The sequence below is a fragment of the Ipomoea triloba genome, chromosome 2 (genome assembly GCF_003576645.1).
Source record: "Ipomoea triloba cultivar NCNSP0323 chromosome 2, ASM357664v1".
Lineage (NCBI taxonomy): Eukaryota > Viridiplantae > Streptophyta > Magnoliopsida > Solanales > Convolvulaceae > Ipomoea > Ipomoea triloba.
Window position 1 is genome coordinate 8743676 of NC_044917.1, and position 18532 is coordinate 8762207.

Consider the following 18532-nt stretch of genomic DNA (forward strand, 5'->3'; position numbering starts at 1 on the left):
TTACTGTGATTAGGGTGCCATGTTTAACAAGTAAACTTCATCATTTCGTCCTTAAATCCTTAAAATCTGAAACTTAACATTCCTTCAATGGGGTCTCGGCATCCTACCATTTTGTAAATTCCTTTGGCCTTCAATCTTGTTTTTGAATTAGACTAGACTTGAGAGAACGCTTGACAAGGGGATGAAACAAGACAAGCATGAGAAAGTGGTGAAACATAGCGGATGGTTTAACAACTTTATTTCAGAAGATCAAATTATGTAAGTTTTACCGGCCGTTTGGTTGGGAGGAAGGAATTATGGGGGAAAAGAATTGTAATTCGGTGGAATTGCAATTCAATGAATAATGTAGGAATTGAAATTACAGTATTTGGTATGCAGGAATAGGAGTACAGGGATAAAAATAATAATAATAATAATAATAATAATAATAACTAGAATAAGTTTTCAAAAAAAAATAAAAAAATAATAATAATTTCAAAAAAAATTGAAAAAAAGAAAAGAAAAGAAAAAAAAAAACAAAGGATTGAGAGGAGGGGCAAAATGGTCTTTACACCCATATAATTGCCCCTCCTCTCCACCGAATTACAATTCATGGGGTTACCCCATGAATTGTAATTCACCATTTGGAGGGAATTGCAATTCCCTCCAACCAAACACTATAATTGCCAAATTCATTGAATTCCAATTCAATTAATTACAACTCCCTCAAATTCACCCAACCAAACAACCCCTTAAAGTTAAAAACCGGAGAAAAATTCGTAGAGAAAGTTTAGAGGTATAAAAAGTTTGTAGAAAAAAATAAAAAATCAAAATATACAAGCAATAATAAAGTAAAAATGTTATTTCAAATTTTTAGAGGAAGATTGTAAAGTTAAAAGAGAGAGAAAATATTGGTAGAGTTTAAGTATGAAGAAAATATTGGATAATGAAGAAAAAAATAATTTATTAAATTTAGATATAAGGTTTATAAAGTTTAAATAGGGAGAAAACCGAGATGGTAGAAAGAAAATATTGAAACTTTGGAGTTGGGGGTTTTCAACTATTTATATTTGAGAAGAAAAAGTTTACAAAAGTTCTGAAATTATAAAGTCTACACAAATCATAATTTTTTTAATAACGCATGACTTTTAAACACTTTTTAAGAATCTTAATCGAATACCACCCAACTTTTAAAGACTCTAAAAATCTTTATTGAATATCATTTGAGTTCTCCTAAAAGTTTGAATTGAATACCTCCAAACTTTTAAAGTTAATAAAAGTGTTTAATAAAAGTCTATGAAAATCAAGATCGAAAACACCCCTAAAACAAACAAGTGTGGTTGCTCAAAAGTAATTTTTGGAGTAGAGATAAAGTCTAAATTTTTATATATTTTTTTTTTTAAAAAACCAGAAAGAAAGAAAAGAAAAACGAATACCATACATAGAAGCTATTACAATGAAAAGAATAAAAGTGATAAACTTGAAAGTTTGACATTCATTTTATTTGAGAAGGTTGCAACAGTACAAACAAATTCATACATTCTCATACAGAGATAGGCTTATTCCAAGTTCCATCACCGCTAGGATATATTATGTAATACACGACTACACGAGTAGGTGCATCATCTTTCACACAAACAGGTGTAAAAGATTTGCACAATAGCATACGTTTAGGCTCCAGATCTTAGGGAACTTTCACATCTTTGAAGGAGCGGGAGACTTGTACCAACCCCACGGATCCTCGGAATCATATTGCGTAACTTGCTTGATATTCAAGTAGTTTTCTAGTCCCCTGCACAAATATTGAGTAGAAAACAGCCAGAATATTTGTCAGTAGATGTTGGCAGATTCAGAGAACATTTGCAAATATGGCCAAGTCTCCTCTGAAATTGTCTCAGGAGTCTCAATACATGAGACAGTCTCAGATCTAATAAAAATAAGTCATAACAAAATTATAAATATAATTAATATTTTAAACTTTATATATATATATATATATATATATATATATATATATATATATATCTCATAAATGTAGTAGTTTCTAATAAAATTGTACTCTAATAGACAATTTGTAGGAATTAATAACATAACAAAATTGTGCATATCATCAATCTTATATATAATATACTCTATAGTATAAATGTAATACTTGCAAAACTGTAATAGATAGTTTGTAAGAAATAATATTACTAAACTCATCATATACCATAAGATCCAAATTCTCCTAACCTAAGACCAATAAGACAGTCTCAAAGGAGAATTTGCCTTGCAAATATGAGTTTGCCATTTTATTTTAGTGCAGATTGCTGAGCATATAACATATAAAATATAAAGGTATAATTTAATTATTAACATATAACATTTTATTTTACTTGAAACAGAACACATTTTTTAATAATTCAAATAAGGGTTAATCTTTTTTTTTTTAAATTAAAAAAAAAAGGGTTAATCTTTGCGTTACCATTCCCCTAATTCGCGTCCAAAACCACTACGCTTCTTTCCTCCCCAAGGTGGCTGGCAGAAGGTTGGCTGTGAGCAGTTGATCCAGACGATTCCTGACTGAAAGGCCTGCAATTTTAATTTAGAGTGGAAGGAATTATTAATGTCAACGATTAATAACCTATCTCAGCAAAAGTATGTATGAACAGATATACTATAATGTAATAGACTGAGTAACTACAATGTAATAGAGCCAGTAGTACTAAAAAAAAAACCTATCTCAGCAATGTGATTTTTCTACAGAATAAATGACCACTGCTTACAATTGCAGATGAGAAACAAAGCTTACCTTTGTCAGACGCTCACATCTTTTGGGATCTTTTGATAAAACAGCAGCACCCAAACCGTAGCTGGGGAAAAATCAAACAAGTAAATGGAATAGAAGTGGTTCCAAACTGTAAAATATGGAGTTTAACCCATATTATTATTACCAATGAAGGAGAGAAAGGAGGGAGAGTTAACTTACTGGGTGTCATTTGCTAGTTCAATGGCTTCCTCTTCAGTTTTAAATGTTTTCACACAAATAACAGGTCCAAATATTTCCTCTTTCCAGACTTGCATTGAGGTATTTACGTCAGTGATAATGGTTGGCTCAATAAAATACCCTTTTTCCAAGTGCTGCAAATCAATTACAATGTATGTTTTATATATGATTTTATCTAAGCATATTGAAAACTATTTTAACAAAATAATTTACCTCAGGTCGCTGGCCACCGTACAAAATGGTTGCACCTTCACTTTTGGCAGTTGATATGAACTTCAACACCTTTTCATACTGAAATATTTACAATCCTTTCAGTATAGAAATGCCAAAATATTCCTTGTCTAAAGTTCAAGACAGTGTAAATAATAGCTATCCACGTACTGTAACTCAGAAATGGCAAAGCAATGAAAACATAAATATAATGTTAGAGCATAGCCATAGCCCATGGCCTACCACATAAGATGCGATTTTTCTTGTAATTGGCAGCCATATTTTTAAAAACCTGGACTGTATTACTGAAGTATAAATGACCAGGTCACCTATAATTCAATATTTCAATCACATCAACCTTTAGCTGATGCCTGGACAGCATGTAAACACAACTATTCCATAAACAATTTTATTACATAAAAACCATTAAACATAATGTCAGTTAAGGATTATGCTTATTCTAATGCAAAAATGTAGGTCCAGCCCACTGCCGATGGTGGCCACTTACAGGAATGACAGGCAGCTTGTAAAATTTTTTCTGCTTTCATTTTCTTAATCTTATCTTAACAAATAAAAGTGAAAATTTTAAATTTATTCCTTTGTTTCCTTACTATTACTTGGCTTCTAGTATCTGATGCACACTGTTCCTTTCCTAAACCCTTTTTTCATGTACAAGTGTACACCCCTTTTCCTATTTGCGCCAAGGGCTGAGGGTTTAGTCCCTTGATAAGTTACCAAAATAATAATAGGGGTAATTTTGTTCAAACAAGTTTAGTTTTCTAGCATTCCGTTGAGAGACATTATCTATGTAGTAGTTGCCTTCTCTTAAAAATTCTCATTTTAAGTAACCTCTAGCAATTGAAAGTAGCTTTATTACCTGTCCACGACTAACAAGAGAACCCAGTCTACAATCCTCCTCTAAGGGATCTGATATTTTAATATTTTTTGTCCATTTCAGAAGTGTGTCCAAAAATTCTGCAGCGATGCTTTCCTGAAACATTTGGAATGACAAAGGCAATTAGTCTATTGAGGCAGAAGCAAAAGGGAAAATGAAAAAGAAGTCACCATGGAATTGGAAAAAATTAAGCAAGCTAGCAATATGATTTGATATTTGTAGCATAAGCATAGTTTAATTCTGCTCACGTGTACAATTAAGGGCCTGTCAATGACAAATCTTTTCAAAATACTTTAGTGAGGCTATTGATTGAATCTATGCCAGCAAGAGCAACATGCACATTATACCATGAGGATAAGCATATATATACTGCTCCATTTATTAAGCTATACCAATATTTGTTAAGGTTTGACCAAGAAATACCCCATTGTGTTTGCAGGCCTAAGATTTGGCGCTCACATTTCTAAGGAAATTCCTGGAGTAGTGGCTTAAAAGATTATACATTGAAACTAAAACAAGACAACAAGATGGAAGAGAAAGCTAATCTACAGGATAAGGGGAGATATACCTGCAATATAAGGCGGGATGTGGCACTACAAACTTGACCACCATTGAAAAAGCATCCAAAAATAGTCCACTCAGCAGCTGATTCAATACACAGATCAACCATATAACTTCGTTATCTCTTCAAAGCTAGACTTAGAGATTCAAGGTACACTACTTGCATTTTATAGTTTCTCTCACCAATAAAAAACACACACTCACTATTTTGATTTGAATTTTTGGATTTCATAATATCACCAAAAGATGTATAATGTTCTTTCTACTATCAAAGAATAAGGACAAACCTATATCAAGGTCCCCCACATCCTCAAATATAACGATAGGACTTTTTCCACCAAGTTCAAGTGAAACAGGCTGTGATTACAGAAGAAAAAAAAAAAGAAAAGAGAGAAAAGAAAAGATCACTATACAAAATCAAGTTATAAGCATTAGTCTTTGCCAAATAACACCAAAGTAATTCTAAATCATATAGCATATTAGCATACTTTGACAAGTTGAGCAGCAGCAGTCATGACTTTGACCCCTGTGGCAGCGCTTCCTGTAAATGCAATCTTTGCACAATTCAAGAATAAAGTTATTAATCCCCAAAAACATCACATGGCAGAATATGTAATAAATGATAACTACTAATGAAAATAATAAACTATAAAGCACCAAACCTTGTCAACATGAGGATGAGATGCCAATGGTGCGCCAGCTTCTGGACCCAAACCAGTTAGAATGTTAAGGGCACCAGGGGGAAGACCCACATCTCTACAGATCTCACCCAACTCCAAACAGGTACTAAAATTGAAAAACATAATAATTTAGGACAAAACTATATTCCAAGAATAGGTATCCAGGAAGAAAATAGGATTAGTACTCACATAGAAGCTAATTCAGATGGCTTAAGTATTGCTGCACACCCAGCTGCAAGTGCAGGAGCAACTTTCCAGGTAGCCATCAACAGGGGATAATTCCTTCAATTTGAAAGCAAAAAGTGCAGAAGTCAATTTACATATTTCCTATCACATACCTCAAAGAAAGTCTATAATATAAGCATCAAATCAGAAGAAGCATAGAACGGGATCTTATGGCTCACTTCTGAGCCAGTAAATAGGGGTCATTCATGTTTATATATTCAGTGATGAAGGACAAATATAGTGGTTTGTATGGCTCTGTCACAGAAAGCAGCAGTTTTTATTGTCTAATAAATGGCTTTATATATTACTATTTATTTTAATCATCACTAGTTTTCCTTTGCAAGGTTTTGAAAACTGGCACATAGTTATGAATAAATACAGATTAATGAGAGCAAAGCCAGATAATGAATGAGCATTATCACATACCATGGAGTAATCAACCCAACAACCCCAAGTGGTTCTTTATGAACATACGACTTAAATTGGTCAAGATGAAGAGGAATAGGAGTCTTCTGTTTAGAATCCAAAGCTTCAGCAAGGTCTGCATAGTACTCAAAACATGCTGCAACATCATCCTGCAAGGTACAAAAAAACCACATGTACGGATGCTGGGTATCCTATTCAAGCAAACTGGCAAAGATATTCTTTAGGAGTTGATTGGACCAAATGGGGATTATAAATCCCTTTCACCATTTCAAAGAGTACTGTGATTCCCCTCATTAACCCTATTCATCTAGGGAGTTAGAACATACCATATCTGCATCGGCTTCTGCCCATGGCTTTCCAGAATCAAAGGTTTCAAGTGTTCCAAGTTCAGGTTTCCTCTCCTTAACCTTCAGGCAATAAAAAAAAATAAAAAATAAAAAAAAAAACAGACAGAAATCTTATGTCGCGGAGTGTATATTTGACAACAAAACAAATTCACCTGGTGTTTCCATGAAACCGCATAAACACAAAATCAACACATTATTATATAAAATATGGCAAACTGTCTAAGTCAGAACTGACCCTACTGCAGCAAAATGCCAAAATCTACTATCTTACAGAAGTTCGAGTATCACAATCCAGATTGAATTCTAAATTAAAAAATAAGCGATTCTTCAAAAATACAAATTATAAAGATCTTGCTACTAATCATACTATTCTATTAAAAATACTACTCCATACTTCCGTTGCTAGCGTTACAACTACTACGAAAAGCTATCTAGAAGCAAACCTTAGAAGCAATTGCACGCAAATATTTTGCCCGCTGTGCCCCTGTCTTTGATCCCCACTCTCCGGCAAGAGCTCTCCGAGCGGCTTCGACCGCTATATCCACATCTTCCGCCGTCGCTGCCGGAATATCCCCTAACAGATTCCAATTTCACCACTAAATTCAATAACACAAATCATTCCTCAAGTCTCTAAGTAAAATGTTCAAATAACTTCAGAAATCAACCCGTTTTCCTTCAATATATTAGCAAATCATCTCCTAACTTCAGAAATCAAATCCATTTCTTCTACACAGACACATATACCTATAGTTTCTTCGGTAGCGGGGTTGATGATCGGAAGACGATTCTTCTTCGCCGGCTCTCTCCATTCGCCGTCGATGAACAGCTGTCGGATCGGTATGCAAATATTCGTAACCGCCATGATTTCAAAAAGTGGACAATGATTGACTCCGAGGTACTGAAGCTGTGAAAATGTGAAGAGAAAAAAAAGAAAAAAGGCGAAGTCAAAAGTGCATGGGTAGTCTCGCTACCTGCAACACCAAATTTATGGTGATAGGCTGATAGGTAGCCATCTGGTATGACGTTACATTTCAATCTCGTAATAAAAGGAAATTTTTAAAAGAAAAATGTTCTCATTTTTTGTGTAATATTCAATCACGTAATGTCACTATTGGATCCCCTTCCAATTTTGATAAAAAAAAATGTCGCTATTGGAAATGGAAATTTTAGACCGTTATACATTCATGTATGGTAATTTTAGATATCATCTTTATCTGTGAGATTGAGTAAATATGAAAATATAATATTTATACTAAAAATATAGTAATATGTTGTCTCATTTTATTTGTTATATTTATTATTTATGTGTCAAACGAAACAATTTCTTATTTGTTTATTTCTATTAGCATTTTATAATTTTTAAATTTGATTTTTTTTTTGTTTAATAGTACTTTTAATATAGTTTTTTAAATATATAAAATTTTATATATTAAATATAAATTTAATATTATAAAAAATTAAATCTTAAATAACTTTAGACAAGTCTCATTAATTGAATCTGACACAAAAAATGGGACGGGGATAATACTAATTAAGAATAAAATGTTTGTTATTTATAAGGTACTAAATATGAATAAAATGTTTGTTATTTATAAATGAAAATGTAATACTTTTAAATCTGAAGCACAAAGAATTAATATCACCCCCACTAGGACTCAAACACATGACGTCCCATTTGAGAGAACCACTTCGTGTCACTAGACCATAAGATAAATTATATAATATTATATTTTTCATTAATAGGGTGTTTGGTTGGAGGAAATTACAATTTCATTCCTTTAAAATTCCGAAGCAAATTACACCAATAATAATATTTCGAATAGTTATCTATACTTCTATATCTATATACTACTATCTATAATCTATAATCTATAATTCTATAATATATATAAAACTAAAATCTTCCTATTTCATTTTCCCACCCAAACTTTTGTAGTCAATTAATTAAATATTTTTATTGGTCAAATAATTTATAATGCTTATTTTGGTAAGAAAATGTAAAATTTTATGGAAATTAACTAATATCTAGTAATTGGTAATATTATTTTCTATATTCACGTATCAATACTATATATTAATAAAAGTAAAATCCTCCCCTTCAACTTTCCAAATAGAAACAATATTACCAACTAATAGATATTAATATTATATTGCGAATATAGAAACAATATTACCAATTAATAGATATTAATATTATATTGCGAATATAGAAACAATATTACCAATTAATAGATAGTATGTAATTTCCAAATAGAAACAATATTACCAATTAATAGATATCAATATTATATTGCGAATATCGAAACAACATTACCAATTAATAGATATTAGGTAATTTTCAAATATCAACAATATTACCAATTAATTGATATTAATATTATATTGCGAATATAGAAACAACATTACCAATTAATAGATATTAGGTAATTTCCAAATAGAAACAATATTATCAATTAATATATATTAATATATATTAATATTATATTGCGTATATAGAAACAATATTACCAATTAATAGATATTAGGTAATTTTCAAATAGAAACAATATTACCAATTAATAGATATTAATATTATATTGCGAATATAGAAACAATATTATCAATTAATAGATATTAGGTAATTTTCAAATAGAAACAATATTACCAATTAATAGATATTAATATTGAAAATATAGAAACAATATTACCAATTAATAGATATTAGGTAATTTTCAAATAGATACAATACTATTAATAAAAGTAAAATCCTCCCTTTCAACTTTTCTGTACAAACTAATATTATTAATTAATTGGTAAAAAAAATTAATAATGTTTAATTGGTAACAAAATTTTATTTACCAAATTTTGAAAATAATTAAACCATCATAATTTTGAGAAAAATGGAAACAAATTCTGCGTAACTTTATAAGAAAAAATAATTTATTAATTATTATTAAACCAGTAATAATAATTTGAATACTTATCTATACTTCTATATCTATATATTACTATTAATGAAAATAAAATCATCCTTTGTGAAATTTTCGATCAAACAATAATAAAGGCAAATTAGAAAAAAAGAAGGATATTACTAATTGACTGAAAATTATTTAAAAACTTAAAAAAAATTACAATTTCCTTTTGAAAATTTTAAATTATTTAAACTTTTAAAAAATTAATTAAATATGTGTTGTTTATTTTTTATAATAATTAAAATTAATTTATTCAAATATGGAGGAGGAAGAAAAAACTAAATGCGATATGGTGAAAATGAATATACTTAAGGTATAAAAGTATAATTGCACATATATTAGTGTAATAGACTAACAATAATTGCCTAATAGTTATTATAGTAATTAAGCTAACATTGGTCGTATAATTTATTTTTATAACAATTATAATTAAATTATTTCTGATTTTTCTCATATTTACTTTAGTAATAATATAATTACATAAGTCATATTATATATCGATCTTTTTAACATAATAATACAGTAAATATAATTCCATCCAATGCAATCTATACTTTTAATAAAAACAAAATTCAGCATTTTAACTTCCCGCCCAAAACACTCGTATACTATTAAGGTTTACATAATATTGTAGAATATGATAATACAATTCCTATTCGTACTACAATTGTAAATTAAAATGTGGTAATAGAATTTCTAATAAAACATTGCAAAGCATTGTAAGCAAATTTGTTATCTTAATAGCGTACATATTTTATTTAAATAAAATGCAATTTGTAATTTTCCTTCCTCGAGTACAAATAATTGAAATGCATTGTACATCGGATTTATGGTTTGCTCTCCAAGAACACCTATTAATATGCATAGGAATGATAATACAACTCAAATTTGCTCTCCAAGAACCCGACCCGACCCGTCTCACGGATCCTTATTCGTGAGACGGGTCGGGTCGGGTCGAAACATCATGCAAATCTCATACTTATATGTGCAAATATCCTACTTATATGCTCAAATATAATACTAATCATGAATACAATTTTTGTTACTTATAAGAGAAAAGTATTACATTTATCATGATAAGTAATGTTGACAAGTGCCCCTTACTTATAAGGGAAAATATAATACTTTTGATGAAAAATTAATACTTTTAAATCGAAATGTAAAAGTATTACATTTTCCCTTAAAAGTATTATAAGTAATAAAAATTTTATTTTTGATTAGTATTATATTTGAGCATATAAGTATGACATTTGTGCGTATAAGTATTACATTTACATTTTGATCCAATCCAATTCGATCCGACCCGACCCGACCCGTCTCATGGTGAGATAATCTCACACAAGTTTTTGCCTAAAAATAAAAGCAAGAAAATAAAGATATAAAGATTGAGAATCAAGTAGTACAATTCTTGTGTAAATACCTATCTGGTACTATCCAATATAAATTGCAGTGCGAGGATAATAAAAATTTAATTTTGCCGAAAAGTTTGACGAAAAGTGTGAAGGAAGCATGTGGCTCAAAGGAAGGAGGCGCCGAAATAATAATTAGAATGCATCAATATATTCTTCTCGAACCAAATATTTATTTATTATTTTATTTCTTAATTTTACGCGTCTTCGTAAATTAATAGGTTGACTCAACCTCACCCTTTTTTTAAAAAAAAAGTATTTGTTTTAATGTTGTCAAATAAAATAGAATTTATTGTTGTACTTGTGGACTTTGGACTGTGATCTTATCATTGAGTTTGGAAAATATTAGACATATGAACTTTAAATACAGCTGAAAAATAATGTTTATGTCGTTTTTGTGCTTTGTAGTTAAAAATATTATATTATTTCGTAAAAGTTTTAATTTTTTTATAAAATAATAAAAACATATTATTACATTAAACAACGCCTACAAAATAGTAAAAAGTAAGAACATGATCCATAAATAGCCAGAGAGATTGAAAATTAAAGTTAAAAATCAAATTGCGTAGTTATAATAGGTTGCAATCCAATATGCATAGATGTTGGGCTCTATGCGAATATATTCTTCCCAAAAGGTTGAATCCTCAACCCCAAAAATCTCTCAAAAGTTTCCACTCCCCGACTTTGTAAATTATTGTGTGGACCATGGTCCATATAGTTGTGTAGACCATGAATATAAGGTACATTTTTATTATACTAAAAGTACATTATCTTTGTACTGAAGGTACATTATAAAATAATATACTTTCAGTACTTAAATAATGTACTCTAAAATAATGTACTTTATGTACAAAAATAATGTACTTTTAGTATATTAAAAATGTACTTTTTATTTATGGTCCACACAGTGTGGACCATGGTCCATGCAATAATATTGTCGACAAAACATCTGGGAAGATGTAAATCATGGTAACTCAATTGAACCAACGAATATATGTCTAATACTCGTACAATACGTTTGGTTCACGAAATGAATTTTGAAGTAATAGGAATGTTATTCCATAAGGAATAATAAAATTGGCAATGAATAGAATAATAATTATATTCTATTGTTAGGTTAGCGAGAATAATAGACTTTAGGAATTATATTACAGTGTCTTCCCTACTTTCCTATTCGTAATACAATTCTAGATTAAAATTACTAATTGTAAAAATATAGTACATATATTTTCTTGCAACGTAATCTATACTATTGATAAAAATAAAATTCGCTATTTTAACTTCTCACTCAAAACACTCCTAAAGAATTAAGGTTTGAGTAATACTGTAAACTATATGGTAATACAATTCCAATTCGTGCTATAATTGTACATTAAAATATGGTAATACAATTCTAATAAAATATATTTTTCCTACTTACTTATTCGTAATACAATTCTACATTAAAATTACTAATCGTAATAATGCAGTACATATATTTCGATGCAATTTAATCTATACAATTAATAAAAACAAAATCCTCAACTTTAACTTACTGCCCAAAACACTCCTAAACAATTAAGGCTTGCGTAATATTGTAAAGTATATGGTAATACAATTCCAAACCGTGCTATAATTGTATATTAAAATATGGTATTACAATTCCTAATAAAATATATTGTTCCCTACTTTCCTATTCGTAAGAAAATTTTAGAGTAAAATTACTAATCCTAATAATACAGTACATATATTTTCCTGCAACATAATCTATACTATTGATAAAAACAAAATCCTCAATTTTAACTTTCCGCCCAAAACGCTCCTAAACAATTAAGGTTTTTGTAATATTGTAAATATATGGTAATACAATTCTAATTTGTGCTATAACTGTACATTAATAAAATATATTTTTTCATACTTTTCTATTCGTAATACAATTTTAGAGTAAAATTACTCATCTTAATAATACAGTATATATAATTTTTTTCAACGTAATATATACTATTATTATAGTATTAATAAAAATAAAATCCTCAGATACATAAGAGGCTTCTCACGAACAGCATGCGGGTAAGACGAGGCATGTCAACCTCAAATACATGCTGGTTATGCAACAATACAGTGGAAGACATGGACCACGTACTCCGTAAATGTTCAGCAGCCGAAGAAGTTTGGAAAGTGATGTTACCAAAAGTGCATGCTGAGTCCAGGAATTTATCTTTCCACGACTGGTTAGATCGAGGCCTGTCTTCTAAAGGCAGAGGTTTGAATCCACAAAACAAAAACTCCCTGTTCGCAGTTACGTTATGGTGGATATGGAGATGGCGGAACGAAGCAATATTTTCCAATTCTATCCAATCCTTGAATTTCAAGAGAGACTGGATAAGCTTACAATTAGACCAAATAGAATCTGCTCTAGTCAAAGAAAGTAGCAACCGATCGACGACAATGGAACCAGGCTGGGAGAAGAAGTGCTGGGAGAAACCAGAAGAAGGAATTGTAAAAATTAATTTCGATGGCTCCTCTGACCAAGTAGAAAAGTCAGCAGGCTGTGGAGGCTTAATAAGGAATTCTGATGGCAACTGGTTAGGGGGTTTTGTCAATAATTTAGGGAATTGCCCCCCTCTCCAAGCAGAAGCCTGGGGTCTTCTAAGAAGCATACAGCTAGGCAACCTTATGGGCTTCAAGAACATTGTATTAGAAGGGGACTCGTTACAATTGGTTGAAGCGTTCAGAGATGGAGCAAGGGTAAGGGCACCGGTCCTAAACATTATCAAGGCATGCAAACTGGAACTTCGAGGCATGATGCAGTGAAAATTGGTAGCTGCTCCTCGAGAAGTCAATGAAGCAGCAGACAAAATGGCAAAGTCGTCTAAGTACTAACCGAAAGGCGTCCACTGTTTAACTCAACCACCACTAGACATCATCAATCTGATGGAGTTTGATAGATTAGGCTACCCTACATGGCGATTCTTGTATAACCAGAACTGATACACTTCTGTAAATGGGTTTCCCCCTTCCCCTATAAAAAGAATAAAAATAAAATCCTCAATTTTAACTTCCCGCCCAAAACAATTCTATACAATTAATGTTTGCGTAATATTGTAAAGCATATAGTAATACAATTCTTATTCGTACTACAATTGTACTTTAAAATATGGTAATACAATTCCTAATAAAATATATTTTACCTACTTTCATATTCGTAATATAAATCTAGATTAAAATTACTCATCGTAATAATACAGTACATATATTTCCTGCAAAGTAAAATTACTAATAAAAACAAAATCCTCAATTTTAACTTTACGTCCAAAACACTCTTATACTATTAATAAGATTTGCGTAATATTGTAAGATATTGTAATACACTAATACAGTTCTCAGTTCTTATTCGTACTACAATTGTACATTAAAATATGGTAATACAATTCCTAATATAATATATTATTCCATACTTTCCTATTCGTAATACAATTGTAGATTAAAATTAATAATCATAATAATACAGTACATATATTTCTCTGCAACGTAATTTATACTATCGGTAATTCCTAATTTTGAATAAAATACAGACTGTTATTTGACTATTAAAATTGTTCTATAAATACTCTCAAAAGCAAAGAACAATTCTACTATTGAATATTGTCTATTCTTTTCTGCTATTTCTCATATTTCTCCTTATTGTTTAGTAACGGAGTCCAGTGAATATCTACGCTCTACGGTCAACCAACAAACACTCAAGTGCTTATTCCATTAGGTGAATTTTTTTCTAATATAATTATACTTACGGAATATCAAAATATAAGTGTATCTCAAAATATTATATGGGTCAAATAATTTTAATATATTATAACAAATCAATTTCGTGCATCGCACGGGCGAAAATACTAATAATAATAATAATAGTAGTAAAACGTTACATATTATCCAATCCTATCACGATGTTTACATAATGTATATTTTTAATGATCCGGCGAGTTTTCTCACTACAAAAAATATCATGATTGGAACTTGGAATGTACAAATGGCCATTTCGTGTCTGATAAGTATTCATCATCCTTATCGTTAACCACCCAATGACCATTAAAACACATTTATTATTGGTTAAAATAATATGGTTAGATGGTCCGTGAAGTAATGTAAATGTCGCTATAAATTATTTTGAGTTAATTTCAATAATGTTTTTCGATTGTTAAGTTTATTTATTTATTTATTTATTATTTTATTATTTTAAATTTATTTCTCAACTTTAAAATGATCACATTTAGTTACCAAATCCATAACTCAACTATTAAATTTCATGATATAATTATAATTTTTCTTATGTTGGCATTTTAAAATCTTCGCCAACTATTATATAGTGTGATGACATCTCTATTATAATTTCAAATGAGTAATCAAAAGATCAAACTCTGGTGGTGGGACATTAATTCTTCATTTCTTTGAGCTAAAAAAAGATTGAGAAAGACAGAACAAATACTACTTTATAAAAAATTATGAATGTTAATAAAAAATCTTCATTAATTAGCCTAAAGTATTTAATTTTTTTGGAATAGAGTCAACATGCAATATAATGGAAAAATGGAGTTTTCAACGGGGTCTTACGTTAAATTAACTAACAGGGATTCAATGTGCTAAGGAAATTACAAATGTAAAAAATGTTGGGACGTCGTTGGTCATGGGCGTTTTTTTTTTTTTTTTTTTACACTGGGAGGCTAGCTAGGAGCCTTATTTGTCGTAATAGTGATTCAAAGGTCCATTTATAAAAGATCACACATTCTACCTACAGAATATTTAGTTCACGAAATATGTCAAAAATAAAATAATATTATTTAAAATATAATTATATAGTTTGGTAAGTTGTCTTATTTTCATGAATAGTATTATTGAAAATGAGCTATGCCGATATTCTTTCCCTTGTAAGAGAATAAACAATTCCGGAAGGAGCTAATATTAGGTTATCTTAAATTCTTTAGAATAGTTTTTTTTTTTTGTTAATATTTAATTTATTCTTACTTTTTTTGTTATAAATTATAAATACACATATTTATTATTATTATTATTTGATTTATCTGAAGACATATTTATAACCCTTCAATAAAGAATGTCCTGGGATCCAGTAGACTTTTGATTTGACATTCAGGAAAGAAGTAATACAAGTTTATTTTGAACGGTGGTCAGCATGAATGACAAGTTAATATCAATTATTACATATATTTCCACAAAGGAAAATGTGACACTTCAGATTTTGGGTGATGTTTTATTGGTTAAATGGACATGGACAGATTAAGACTGACACTGACCCGCTTTGGGAAATATGGTAGTATTAGTTGGGAGATGGACATGGACAGATTAATGGGAGAATTCAACAGAGATAATATTAGTTGACTCACTTAATACAAGGGTAACTTTCCCATTTTAATTCATGAAAAATTTGTATTTTTGATTTTTTAATTATACCCGTGATATAGACTTATTTATTTAGTTATATACTTGGACATATTTAATTCCTAAGTTATGTTGAAAGTGATGATTTCAGTCCATGAAAGGTCAAATTAATTACTTTATTAAGAGATATATTAGTGACATATATAATATTATAATTTTTGAAGAACTAAAATCCACACTTCATACAGAACTTAAAATTTAAAATGGTCACACATATAATTCATGAATTAAGTTTGTACCATATGAATGATGGGAGGACAAAAATGTAATTTTACCCTTATCAGAAAAATAAAAATAAAAAGACAAAACTCCATGTACACCAGCCACCCGCACATCACAGCATATAAACACTGGCGCTTCTGACAATGAATATATAAATATGAGCAACAATATGAATGGTTTATTTGGGATTTTTGGTACAATACTGAATGAGGTGGAGGTGAAAGAAAGTAAGAGAGAAGGTTTGGATTCAACTGCAAAAGAGGAATTATTGTAACAGTAAATTCATCACACATAATCCCAAGGCCAGCACGCCACGCTGCGTGAGCTGCAATAATGGCGCCTAGCGGGCGCGTGCAGTTGGGGACGTCAGGCGCGCTGACAGCACTGATTTTTAATTTTTTTAAAAGTAATTTCTTTTTCATCCTATTCTATTTTCTCTTTTCTAATCACATTTATAAAAACTTCTCTAAAATTATAATTTTAAAAAAAAAACTCCATTGATAAGAATGCTCTATGTTGTTGGGTATTTTCATGCTGTGAGCTTCATATTAGTCACTTGTGGTGATAAACTACAAGAATAAGCACGTCATCACTTCACCGTCCATTTCCCTATATACTCATTTCGTAACTTTCACAATCACGTAACATAAGGTAAAATTAAATTCCACCACTGAAAACTATCATTTTCGCATGCCATTTATTTCTTTATCGATAAGACTTTAGAGCTCTTATTGATATGCCTAATTAAAAAGTTAGTAACTAATAAATTAATTAATTGAAATTAAATTATTTAGTAAAATTAATTATTAAATTAGTTGATAAGTGTAAAAAGACATAAAATTATAAACTAAAATATTAGAAATTTGATTACTAAGGACAAACAATGTTATTTTTGTAAATTAATAAGATTAAAAAAAAAGAAAAAACGTTAAAAAGCTAGAAACTTATTTTGAAATGCTAGTCGGGATAGTGTTTTAAAATAAGTTATTAAGCCTACTAGTATTTTCACCCGTGTGTTGCACAAAATGAATTAATTATAATATTTTAAAAATATTTGGATTGATATACAATTATATAAATTATAACAACGAACATTATATAGTGCAATTGATGAAATTGATTGGATCGATTATGTTTTCTGATGTTATCCTTGCTTGACTTTGAGTAAATAATTGTCCAATTACCCGTGCGATGCAGAGGTAAATTTTTTTATTATATATTTAGATAATAAAATTAAAAATGAATTTGTAAACAATTCTAATATTTGAAAGTTTACATTTATTTGATTATAAGATTAGTATAAAAGTATCACTCAATTAATTAATATATGACTCGTTTGTCTGCAATTATCTTTAAAAATCGATATGTAATATGATTTATGTAATTATATTATTACTAAAATAAATATGGGAAGAAAATGATAAAATAATTTAATTATAATTATTATAAAAATAAATCTAACTATCTATATTTAGCTTAGTTACCATAATAATTATTAGACAATTATTATTATTAGGCAATTATACTATATTTGTGCAATTACACTTTTATACCTAAGTATATTCATTTTCCCCATATCGCCTTTACTTTTTTCTTTATCCTCCATATCTAAATGAATTAATTGTAACTATACTATTATTCGTGTAATTATTAGTTTAATTAACAAAGGGGTGTTCAATCGCTTAACCAAACCGTTTTAACCGAAATTTTTAAAACTTTAACGGTTAAACGAATCAAACTTTTTATTACCGAATTAACCGGACCGATTTTTTTTTAATCGGTCGGTTAACCCATTAACATAACTTTTTAAGCTAAAATTTTAAATCCAAAAAATAATTAATATAATAATAAATCCAATTAAAATAAAGCATATTATAATAAATTCATAAGAAAATATACAATAACAACACTACAAATTTGTGTAAGTTAATTTTTTTTGTCTTCCAGTGCATATTTTTCCTTCTTACAGTATACCTTTTTATGCCATACAGTGCATATTTTTTCTTCTTCTAGTGCACATTGTTTATTTTTCCAATGCACATTGTTATGCCATATAGTGCACATTTTTCCTTTTTCCAGTGCACATTGTTATGTCATACAGTGTACATTGTTCTTCTTCCCGTGCACATTGTTCTTCTACCAGAGCACATTGTTGTGCCATACAATGCACATTGTTCCTTCATCTAGTGCACATTTTTATGCTATACAGTG

At 29.5% G+C, this 18532-nt stretch overlaps 1 protein-coding gene across 1 annotated transcript; it reads right to left on the minus strand.

Annotated features, from left to right (window-relative positions):
• Positions 1 to 1447: 1447 nt before the first annotated feature.
• On the minus strand, positions 1448 to 7263 carry LOC116010370 (betaine aldehyde dehydrogenase 1, chloroplastic-like). Its single transcript, XM_031249753.1, has 15 exons — positions 7054 to 7263; positions 6753 to 6883; positions 6289 to 6369; positions 5963 to 6111; positions 5501 to 5593; positions 5294 to 5417; positions 5120 to 5185; positions 4919 to 4988; positions 4639 to 4715; positions 4053 to 4166; positions 3179 to 3256; positions 2948 to 3099; positions 2771 to 2831; positions 2444 to 2550; positions 1448 to 1771 (listed from the first exon to the last, which is right to left on the minus strand). The coding sequence occupies exons 1-15, from the start codon at positions 7169 to 7171 to the stop codon at positions 1675 to 1677; spliced, it is 1518 nt and encodes a 505-aa protein (XP_031105613.1). The 5' UTR covers positions 7172 to 7263; the 3' UTR covers positions 1448 to 1674.
• Between the last annotated feature and the right edge of the window lie 11269 nt (positions 7264 to 18532).

Coding starts and splice junctions, on each gene's coding strand:
- LOC116010370 (XM_031249753.1), bottom strand. CDS start 7,171: ATGGCGGTTACGAATATTTGCATACCGATCCGACAGCTGTTCATCGAC. Junction 6,112..6,288: donor CAGAAGCCGATGCAGATATG/GTATGTTCTAAC, acceptor TGTACCTTGCAG/GATGATGTTGCAGCATGTTT. Junction 4,716..4,918: donor TGTGGGGGACCTTGATATAG/GTTTGTCCTTAT, acceptor GTATTGAATCAG/CTGCTGAGTGGACTATTTTT.